Source organism: Aethalodelphis obliquidens, unplaced genomic scaffold (assembly GCF_003676395.1).
Source record: "Aethalodelphis obliquidens isolate GAN/ISIS:26980383/991018 unplaced genomic scaffold, ASM367639v1 scaffold89, whole genome shotgun sequence".
NCBI lineage: Eukaryota > Metazoa > Chordata > Mammalia > Artiodactyla > Delphinidae > Aethalodelphis > Aethalodelphis obliquidens.
The window spans coordinates 1,109,745-1,120,150 of record NW_020838033.1 but is presented as its reverse complement, the minus strand read 5'-3'; the positions used below and the strand labels follow the sequence as shown (position 1 = coordinate 1,120,150).

The 10,406-nt window shown below is 58.4% G+C and overlaps 1 protein-coding gene across 3 annotated transcripts; it reads left to right on the top strand.

The window, feature by feature from the left end:
- The first annotated feature begins 1,235 nt into the window (after window positions 1-1,235).
- DLX4 (distal-less homeobox 4) lies at window positions 1,236-9,549 on the top strand. 3 transcript variants are annotated; one of them, XR_003430309.1, is made up of 4 exons: window positions 1,236-1,714; window positions 5,138-5,334; window positions 8,200-8,602; window positions 8,736-9,548. XR_003430309.1 is itself a non-coding variant. In XM_027094457.1 (3 exons), the coding sequence occupies exons 1-3, from the start codon at window positions 1,450-1,452 to the stop codon at window positions 8,305-8,307; spliced, it is 570 nt and encodes a 189-aa protein (XP_026950258.1). In that variant the 5' UTR covers window positions 1,236-1,449; the 3' UTR covers window positions 8,308-9,549. The 3 variants fall into 3 exon arrangements, 2 of the variants coding, with proteins under 2 accessions (XP_026950258.1, XP_026950257.1); XM_027094457.1 differs by having other exon boundaries at window positions 8,200-9,549; XM_027094456.1 differs by lacking the exons at window positions 8,200-8,602; window positions 8,736-9,548 and adding an exon at window positions 5,742-7,084.
- Window positions 9,550-10,406: the final 857 nt, after the last annotated feature.

The window sequence follows — 10,406 nt, the reverse complement described above, 5'->3', positions numbered from 1 at the left end:
GTATGTTAGAGTGCACACCAACAGTTTGGGTCTGTTGCGGGTCTGTGTAAGACAACCACAGTGCTTTTATTCAGGGGTGTTGCTATTCATCTTTGGGTGCGTAGGTGTGTACACATCACAGTCTGTGCTCTGCATCTGCAGATCCACACATGAACCTCTGTTCATGGAGGGATGCTAACGTGAACATCGTTGTAGACACCTGTGTGCTGGTAAACGCTAGTGTATCTGTTGTATTTGAATGGCGTCTCTGTGTAGTTGTGTATCTGTGGCCACAGAGACACCCACCCACCAAGATCTTAGAGGAAAGCCCTGTACACAGATGGGAAGGTTTGGCCACGGAGCCCGGCTTGCCGTATTTCCTACGCCCTCCGAGGAGCCATCAAACTGGACTTGCCTCCCGCTTTCGGATTTTGTCCGGCTTCGTGCGAGGCTTCAGCCTCAAGCGGCGCCAGGAAAGGCGGGGCGCCGCACTGGCAGAAGCTCAGACGGCGGACCCCTCCTTCGGCCTCGGGGGCCTGCGGAGCTGCGGTGTCGCAACCAAACCCTGGCCCCTGCCGGAAGCGGAAGCGACAGGGGCGGTGAGGCTCAATCGCGGCGGTCGCGGCGTGCCAGGCCAAGGGCGCCCTGCGGGGGTGTGCGCGCCGCGCGCGTGCAGGCCGGCTGGGCGCCGGGCGGTACCGCCTCCGACCCGGCGTCTGTTTACCAACAAACTGCCGGCGCTCGGCAGCGACGCATTCCGACGCGCTGAATAAGCTGCGGGGCTGGCCGGCTGCTCTCGACTCCTCTGCAGGTCCGTGGCGGCGGGATCACAACCGCCGCGCAGATCCCCCAGAGTCGGAGAGCGCGCCGCAGGTTCCTTGCGCCCCCGCAGCCGCAGCGCCTCCGCCAAGGCTTCGCGGCCCTGTCAACTTCCTTGCGTTTCTGCGGTTATGATCGGACTGCCCCAATCGCCCTGCAACCCCGGCATCCCTCTCGGAGCTGATCCCGAGATGGCTGGGCCTGGGCCGTGCGCACCGCTCTCCTCCCATCTCCCGGTTCTGAATTTCCCTACCCAGGGCTGCCCCGGAGGGGCGGGCCCCGGCTGCAGCCCTCCATGAGGTCACCGCGCGTGGTAGCCAATCCGCGGCGTTTAAGTGGGCGGGGACCCCGTCGGGTCCCGGGAACCGAAGCCAAGAGCGAGCGGGGGGGGGGGCGGCGGGGGGGCATGGATTTAGGGGGGAGGGGAAAAGCCATGGGGGGCACCCCCCGGAACCCCTTTCCCAGGCGCGCGCTCTCCGCTGGATGAGGCGCAGAGAGACACTTTCCCCGGGATAAGTGTGGGGGAGGCTGACTGGGGGCTCCAACGCCCGAGGCTCCAACGCCCGAGGCTCCGAAAAGAGAGAGTTGGCGGAGGGAGCGGACTCCGTGCGGGGCCATGGCCTAGGCCCTTCGGCCCCGGCCCCGGCCGCAATGACCTCTTTGCCCTGCCCGCTCCTTGGCCCGGACGCCTCCAAAACCGTCTTCCCGGACATCGCCCCCGTCCCATCGGTAGTGGCTGCCTACCAGCTTGGCCTGTCCCCCGCAACCGCAGCCGCCTCCGATTTGCCCTATTCTGGACCGTATGGCCACGTCCTGCCCTATCCCTACACTGGGCCGGCGACCCCCGGAGACTCCTACCTGCCCTGCCAGCTACCCACGGCGCCGTCTCAGCAGTCTCATCAAGAGTGGGAGCCAGGTAAGTACGGCCGCAGCGGCTCTTCCCACCTCCGGGGTCCTGCTCCAGTGAGCCCCTGAACTTCGCCCTCGCCTGGTTGGGCGCAGCTGGCGGGATTCAGACCTTACTCAGATTCCACGGGATCTGGGGTTGGGGGGAGGGCGAAGGGATGGGGCGGGAGACAGGGGGGAGGGGCGGGGGCGAGTTGATCTAGGTCTCCTTTCAAGACCGACCTGGTTTCGATTTGCAGTTATGTGAAGGCGGGTGGCAGGGCTCCCTACCCCACCCCCTTGGAGCAGCGGGGTTGTGTACCTACTTATAACGGAAAACTGAAACAATCCAGATGTGGGTGTAGGTGCCTAGCCCCTTCCCTAGGATTCTCTCCATCATGCACTCCTTCTCTCCTCCATGTCGCCCCTCTCCGCGTTCTTGTCTCAGAAAGCAGTGCTCAAGCCACAGCCCGATAAGTAGAAATCAGGTCCCAGCTGGAGGGCAGTAGAAGTGGGGGTTTATTCGGGGCCCCTCCCCGTCTCCCAGCTGGCACCCGAATGTGCCAGACCGAGACCAAAAGCTGACCTGGGAGAATGTGGGGCTAAATCCTACTACCCATTGTTCTAAGAATGCAGCCACAGGTGGGTCAGGCAGCCTCTCCTAGTAGATCTCAGCCTTCCATCCAAAGGAACTGGCCATTCCTGTTATCTCCGCCCCTTGCCTTTGGGGTAGGTCAGGCCCCAGTTACATTGCCTGGAGCACCTTTGAGCTCCTAAGAAAGTGCTCACTGGAAGGCCTCAAAGAAGCCAGGGAGCTGGCCTGTCTTCCTGGTCCTGGGCCTTGCACAGGCTGTACCCATGCAACACAGTACATACATCCATCTGTAGTGACTTGGGTTTAGGGCTCAGCTCCCCTGCACTCCCTGTCGCCACCTAATTACCCCCACAATTGTCCTTGGCACAGTTTCCTCTAAGGATGCACATCCACTGGGTGACTTAGGGACTCAGCCAGGACCAAGATGTCCCTTTCCCTTCCCTCGTTGCTCTGCTGAGACACATGAGCTCCTAAACATCAGAGCCAGAAGTGTCCCTAGAGATTTAGGAGCTTCTGAATGTAGAGATGGGCAAACTGAGGTCCAAAGAAAGGGTGTGCACGGGTCAAGGACACAGACTGTTTTCCAGGCTTGGCCCTTGCAAATTGGCTTTCACTGCATGAAGCCAGAAAAGAGGATTTTAGGGAACTTCCTCAAAGCCCCCCAAAGTTAACTGCCTTCTGTGCTAGAACTGGGGCTGCCTCTTTCCCGCTTCTGGGTCTGTGGTTGGAAGAGGAGCAGTTGGGGGGGGGTGTTTCTACAAATGATCTAGTTTCTAAAAAACGAATCCCTTGGCCTCTTCTCTTCAGTATATGCTGATGTGGTACATTTGTGTGTGCGTGTGTGTCTGTTTAGTGGGGTGAGAATAAGATAACTTTGTCCTTAAGAGAATTCTTGGAATTGGGGTTGGTATTTTCAATCCTGTCTTCTACACTCTTGCCTTCCCTTTTCTTGGTTTAAGGACAAGAGAGTGGAGGGTTCCTTTTCTTTACAAAGTTTCCCCGGATCCAACGAAAACCACACGTGTCCTGAGATTAGATTATAGCATCTACCTACTGAAACTGGGGCGTTGGGCTCACTCTAGATTAAATGATTGGGGTGTGAGAGAGGGCTTGGGGGGTCTTCCTTTTGCCGCCACTCTTGTCCACCCCAGCCTCGGGGAGAGGTTTGGCTCCAAGTGAGCTGCGTGCCACCACCCCGATGAGCAGGCAGGTGCCGCTATGGTCCAAGGGAGGCCCTTGGGCTCCTGAATCAAGACCTGGGCAGATCCAGTCGTGACTTCTGCAACTGCTGTGGAGAAAGCAGCTGTCGGGAAAGGAACTGGGAAGGGGGGGGGGGGGGTGTCTGCTGGCAGAGTTAGGGCGCGGAGGGCTTTGAGAGCTTAGCAGCTGGGGTAGACTCCCCGCTAGCTCTGCCTCACGGTCCGAATTGTTTCACGCAGCCAGAGAGGCACGAGTGGTCGCCGGGGCGGCGAGCAGCCGGGTCTAAGCAGGGGAGGCCCGACAGGCGCGGGCGGGAGCGGAAACCCAACGGTTTTTCTGGGAATTGGCTGAGGCGGGGGTCGAGGGGGGTGGATCTGAGAAGCCCGCAGCGCCCGAGGCCAAGGGTGAGGGATGCGGGGGAGGTGAAGGCACAGGGTCACCGCGGCCGGTCGAGGGCGTGGAACCTGAAGTGCGGGGTGAGCCCGACCGGAGGAAGGGGGTGGGGGACGCGGTCGGACCCCCGCTGCGTCTGGGCACCCGGGCGCAGCGCTCTGTCGACTGAGGTCGGCCGGCAGCCCTGCGAGGAATGCAACGAACCCTAAGCCCGCAGGCATTTCGGCCGCTCCGTCCTCCCCAACCCTGCTCTCTACACGAATGGTCCCAATGTCCCCGTAGAGTGGCGTAGTTGGGGCCTCCCGGATCGGAAGAGGGGAACCCCTCGCCCACCCCCATCCCGGGGCCGAGCTGTTCCCAGACCGAGATTCCTCGAGAGGCTGGGCCGGGAGGCAGGAGGTGACCAGATCTCCCGCGGCGGCACCGCAAGCGCGATCCAGCAGCGACCCAGAGGGCCTGCGCTGCCGGCGCTGCGCTCTCTCCGAACCCCGGTCACCTTCCGTGCTAGCCGGGAACCCCTCCGTGGGTAGCGCCGGGCGGAGGAGGGGGCTGCCTTGCACCACCGGGCTTCTAGGGCCCCTGAAAGCCAGTACTCTAGCCAGCCAGCCTTGGCGGATGGAAGAGATGGTCGCTTTTCTGGAGGCTGTGCCTCCGGAGAGGGAGGCCCTTACAATAGGGGAGGTGATGGCAAACCCTGGGGCACTTTCCATACTCTGAAGCTGGGAAGGGTGCTCATCCTGGCGTTCAAGGCCCACTCTGCCGGGCCCCTCTGACCACCCCTCTTCCGGCAGCGGGGAGGCTGCCACGCAGACACTGTCTCGGGTCTCCGAACAATGCTTTTGAGTCCCCCCCCCCGTCCGGAACGCCCTTCCCCCCGTGCTCTCCTGGCCTCAGCCCAGCCCTCGACCCAGCCCTTCTTCCCCGCCCCGCCCCAAGCTGGCGTCACCGCACGCGGCTGAACTCTGTCATCCCGCCGCTGGGCGCCGCCCCGACCCTCGCTCCGGCCAGTGACGCTGTCCCCCTTAGGGTCACAGGAGCGTTAAGAGTGGGAGCTCCCTGAGGGCAAGAACAGCGGCTAGTCCCACGTGGCACACAGTGGACGTGTGGGGTTTGAAAGGAGGGTGGAGCGGAAGGTAGAGAAGGGCCGAGCCCCAAGCCCGAGTTTTTGCTAACCCGTGGCCGGAATGCAAACGAGATGCAGATGAGCCGTGAGACGGCGCGTCAGCCCCTCTATGCGTGCACACATCGTCTCGGGCCGCCCCCCAGACTCGGAGAAGCCGCCGCTGTCCCCGGAGCCCTCGGAGCGGCGCCCGCAGGCCTCGACCAAGAAGCTCCGGAAGCCGAGGACCATCTATTCGAGTCTGCAGCTGCAGCACCTGAACCAGCGTTTCCAGCACACGCAGTACCTGGCTCTGCCCGAGAGGGCCCAGCTGGCCGCGCAGCTTGGCCTCACCCAGACACAGGTGGGGCCAGTCCCATCCTTCCTGCATGCTAACCCTCCCCAAGTGTGTTCTCTGGGAACTCACCCTCAGGTGTGAACGACTGATGAGTCCCCAAGCCCTGTTTTCACAGTTCTAGCTGGCCCCCAGTAAATTGGGGGAATGTGTTAAAAGGTGTGTGCGGGGGTGCGGGGGAGGTAGGGCAGTGATTCAGGGTGTAGAGGAGGGTACCCAGACTGGGAGAACTGTATTCTAACTCAGATGCAGGAACTCAGGGCCTTCAGGGGCTTATGGAGGGCTGGAGCGAATGTTCCCAACTTCTGCTCTTCTCCCAAGACGGCTCCCTCCCGCTGGGTCCCTTTCCCTTCGTCACTCCCTTCCACAGGCACACTCCTCCTGACCTTCCATTCTTTCCCCTTTTCTCCCCATAGGTAAAGATCTGGTTTCAGAACAAACGTTCCAAGTACAAGAAGCTCCTGAAGCAGAACTCTGGGGGACAGGAAGGGGACTTCCCTGGGAGGTCCCCCTCCCTGTCTCCCTGTTCCCCACCCCTTCCATCCCCCTGGGATCTACCCAAGGCAGGGGCCCTGCCCACCAGTGCCTATGGCAACAACTTCGGAGCCTGGTATCAGCATCACTCCCCTGATGTCCTGGCTCCACCTCAGATGATGTGAATCTGGGGAAGTGCAGGTCAGGCTCCCAGCCCTCCTCTAGCGCCCAGGCAGGACCCAGCCCACCTGCACCCCTCCTGGGCCAGGAGGAAGCCAGACCCAGATGGGTTTTCTCAGGAGGAGGAGGAGGTAGAGGAGAAAAAGGATGGCGTGGAGTCCTTTCCTCCTTGCCTCATAACCCAGACAGCCTTGGCCATTGCCACCCCCCACCACCAAGGACTGGACACCTTCCCTCCAGCTGGTCAGAGGCTCTGGAGAGAGACTCATTGGCTGGAGTTCAGACTTCCCAGGACCCCTAGTCTTGCCACTCCTCCTTGAAAGGACTGCAGTCCCGCCACAGCCTGGGGTTCAACCAGCAACAAACACTGAGTGTTTTTTCTCTTTGTGTGCCTTGGACCCTGCCCAACCCACGGGTGCGTAAAAGCAGGAGTGAAGTGGACACCCAGAGTCTCCAAGCTGACCACCGTCGAGACCCACCCACTGATTTTTCCTGATTTTCCCCCATAACTGATACACCTACTCACCATCCTATGATGTAGATGGGGTGGAGTAGAGTTTTGTCCACCTATGGGTAATTTTTACCCTCTTCCTAAAAAAGCCCCTTTTCCCCATGTCTACCCACTATGAGTAGACAATGGACCCAATTACCCATCCAGTTCAACGAGTATTTATTATTAAGAGTCTGATTCCTATTCCTAATACCTAAACAAACCCACATGCACACACTCTCTGGAAGCCAGCAGGGTAACACTTTGGGGAGAATGGGGACAAGTGTAGGTAGAGATGCCCCCAAATAGGTGGGGTGAGCCCAGCAGTTTAGCTCCTCACAGCTGTCTCTGTCGAATAGAACTGCTCGTATTTATAACCAGTCTGACTAGCAGCCCCCCAGGCTCTTACCAGCCCCCATATCGTAAGCATCCAGAGAGTAAAGTCTGTACAGAAACCTGGGCCTTGGCTGTGACGTATGTTCATCTCATGACTTCTGCTCAGCTTTCTCTTCTCTCCCACCTGACCCTTCCAGCACTGAACCAGAGGCACTGGATCCTCCCCTACCACTAACTTGCTATCCGGTTCTAGCTCTGGAATGTTCTAGTAATATCCATATTTTCAGACACAGAATGTTCTAGTAATATCCATATTTTCAGACACTCCGGTGTGAAACCAGAAGATGCTAATACAGGGAATGATCAAAGTCTGAGTGATCCTCACGGCAAATTCTCTCCTGGCCCAGTTCTGGAGGGAGCCAGGCGCCTCACAGCCCCCTGTGCCCACCTTCAGCCCAGGGAGAGCCCCTGCTCACCTTGGGGGAGGCCACACCTACTGACCCAGTCCAGTCCTCCCCTGGGAGAAGTGAGCTCCTTGGGGTGGAAAGGCCCCAGTTCACCTAGTAGAAGGGGGAGCAGGAGGGAGAGGAGAAGGAGAACCCCAGAAGGAACCGGACTTCTCCATCCAGCGAACATTTGTAGAGACGCTGCTCTGTGTTAGATCCTGGGGATATCAAGGTGACCTAGGCAGACCCTGTGGGCTAACAGAGGCCAGACAATGACGAGCCAGTTGTGTGAAGTGGCAGGCTAAGGGAAGTGCAGAGGGCAGTGAGGGCATAGTCAACACACACACACGCACACGCACATGCACGCATGCGCGCACCTGGCACCCAGCAGCAGGGGGATTGAGGACAGGGGCTGCAAATAATTCGGGGAATCCAGCCCAGCCTGGCCCGAGGCCTTGGGGGAGGGGCCTCCAGTTCCAGACTAGAAGCTCCCAAGTCAAGCTTCCCTCTTACTACCTAAACCTGTCCCCAAGCAAACTGGAAAGCCCACCCGGGCACTTCTACCAACCCAGGCTGGCCACAGAGAAGCCCAAATTGGAGTCTTATGTAGGGGAGAGGGGTTATGAGAGTCAGTGGGAGCCCCCCACCTCAAAAGGGCTGCAATCAGCCCCTCCTAGGCCACCCCCATTCCCCAAAATATACATGGAGGGGTCTCCTGGGGGTGGCAAATGGCACAGGGTGGGTCAAAGACAAGCTCTAGGAGCAGTGAGGAATGAGGATGCCAGGAAGAGAAACGCCTTCCTCTTCCTCCCCACCGATGCCTTCTCCTGCCCCTCGCCACCCACCCCATCTCCACCGGCTCTCTCGGTAGCCCCAGCCCCAGATTCCTCCTCTGGGTCTTCTCTGAAGGCCACAGGTCCTCAAGGCAGCTGTTCCCTCCCACGGCAGGTTGCACACTCTTCTTTCCACAGACCTGAGATAAGATCTACCGCTCCATCTCGGAAAACCTCCAAAGGCGAGATTAATTGGACAGCCCGACAAGAGTCGCATCGTTAAAACAACAGCCCAGATTGTAAACTTAAGTAGCAGAAGGAGTGTAATTACTCTTCCAGCCAGCGGCCAGCTGAGCTGACGGTGCCCCCTCTTCCCTACACCCATCTATCCTCCCTTTTCAGTGGAAACAGGAACCCTTGCCCACTTGGGAGCTGGTCCAGTTTCCCTGGGCTCCTGACTGCTGATGGAAATGAACCCCAGTGGAAGAGGTACCCCGTTCCCTTCCCACAAACCACTGGAGCTGCAGAAAGGGAGGCTGTGGTTTCTTCCTGTGAGGACACCCCTCTGGGAAAATTGGGTCAGTAAGGCAGGGGGGACACTACTGAATGGTTTAGAACTGGGGTTTTGGCCTCCAAAGAGTCCTGCTCTGCTGTGTGACTTTTGGAAAGTTGCTTAACCTCTCTCTCCGCCTCCTTTCTCTCCCCCCTAAGATGGGAACACTAATAGGACCTGCTTCCCAGTGCGGTTGTGATGATGAAATGAGATGGTGCTTGTAACATGCTTGACATGGTACCTGGAGCTTAGTAAGCACTTAATAAGTGGTGTTCATAGCTGCTGTATGATTATCGAAGAGGAGAGGTCACAGCGATGCTGAATTCATACTGCCACGGCCTCCATTCACCTCCTGCCTCCAGCCCACCTGCCTCCTCAGGGCAAGGAGGAGAAAAGGGGCTGGAGACTAGAGAACGCCACACATCCCGGGTCATCACCTTTGAGAGCAGGACACAGGCGAGGACCTAAATGCAAAAGTGCCGGGATCTAGAAGCAGCTGAGCCTGGAGCCCACTCTCTCACCTGCGCGGGTCTCAGCCACAGGAAAGCTGACTGGGAGCTGTCCTGCCCTCTCCCCACGTGCTATTTTAAGACATGTCCCCCATCTCTCCCCCAACAAAATGAGATTCAATTAATTCAATTAAAGCAATTTTGGGAGCAGCTCCTGAAGGCTCTCGATGCGAGATAATTACAAGTAATTTGCCGCTGTGAAGAGGAGAAGGGCACACTGGGTCTGGGGGGAAGGAGTCCGCCCCCTCCCCACCAAGCACACACAGATCTAGAGGGATTCCACACTGCCATCTGAACTGCCCTCCCATTGGCCAAATTACTTGCAGGTGGGAAGAGGGAGCTTGCGGTGGTGGGAGGGGGCTGGGAAAACCGAGTGACAGACCGCCCCTCCCCCACCACACATCTGCCCTGCAAGGTGGGGTGCGGAGCTGGCTGTTCCCCGGACAAAATGTCTGCATAGCCCTAGCAGCTGATTACTCAGCTCCAAGCCTCACTTGAGTTTGGATGCCTGAACTTGCCTCTGGGACTGTATCCAGAGTCAATGGAATGCTATCCGGGTAGCTGAGGCCTGTGTAGATGAGGCCTTAGAGATCAAGGACTTCCCCAGAACTTATAAAGGACGTGGGTAGAGCGGGGAAGGGCCAGAGAAGACATACACTGACTTCTTGCTTCCAAGGAGGTGATGATACACCCACTCTCTCTCCTCCCCGATCTGATAATCAGCTTTCTAGTTCTGTCTGGCGTCTAACCTCAACTCTTGCCGTTGTAGTGGTGGCAGATCTCCTCCCAGCTTTCTGTCCTTGGGACCACTGAAGCCTCTTCCTTCAGAGAAGGAAGGTGTTGCAGGTGCTTCCCACCCCTAATTCACCTGGGATGACTCTTTCCTTGCCAGGGCTTATTTGGTCTGGGAGGAGGTGGAGGTGGGTATGGTGCCTAGAGGGGACTGGTGTGGAAGGTAGGAGGCTGGGACCAGTGTGTGGGGATGGGCTTCAGACCTCTGCAAAAACTCCTCTGAACCCTGTTCCCAAAGTACCTGGTTTTCAAGGGTCGAAGGTCCCCCTTCACCTGGGATCCCCTGTTCCAAGAGATGAGTAATGTTTTAACAATAAGGGTGGAAAAGAAAAATTCACTGACCCTAAAGTATTTCTCTTTCATATCTTCCCTTCTCTCCCATCTGTCTCCTGGCTTCTCCCATGCCAAGGAGGAGTGAAGAGGAGGGGCCCTTCAGCTCTATTCTCCCTTCTCCAGCCCTTTCTCCCACCCCTTCTCCGAGTAGCATTGCTGTTGGACCTGGGACAGCCAGGGAGAAATCCTATCAGC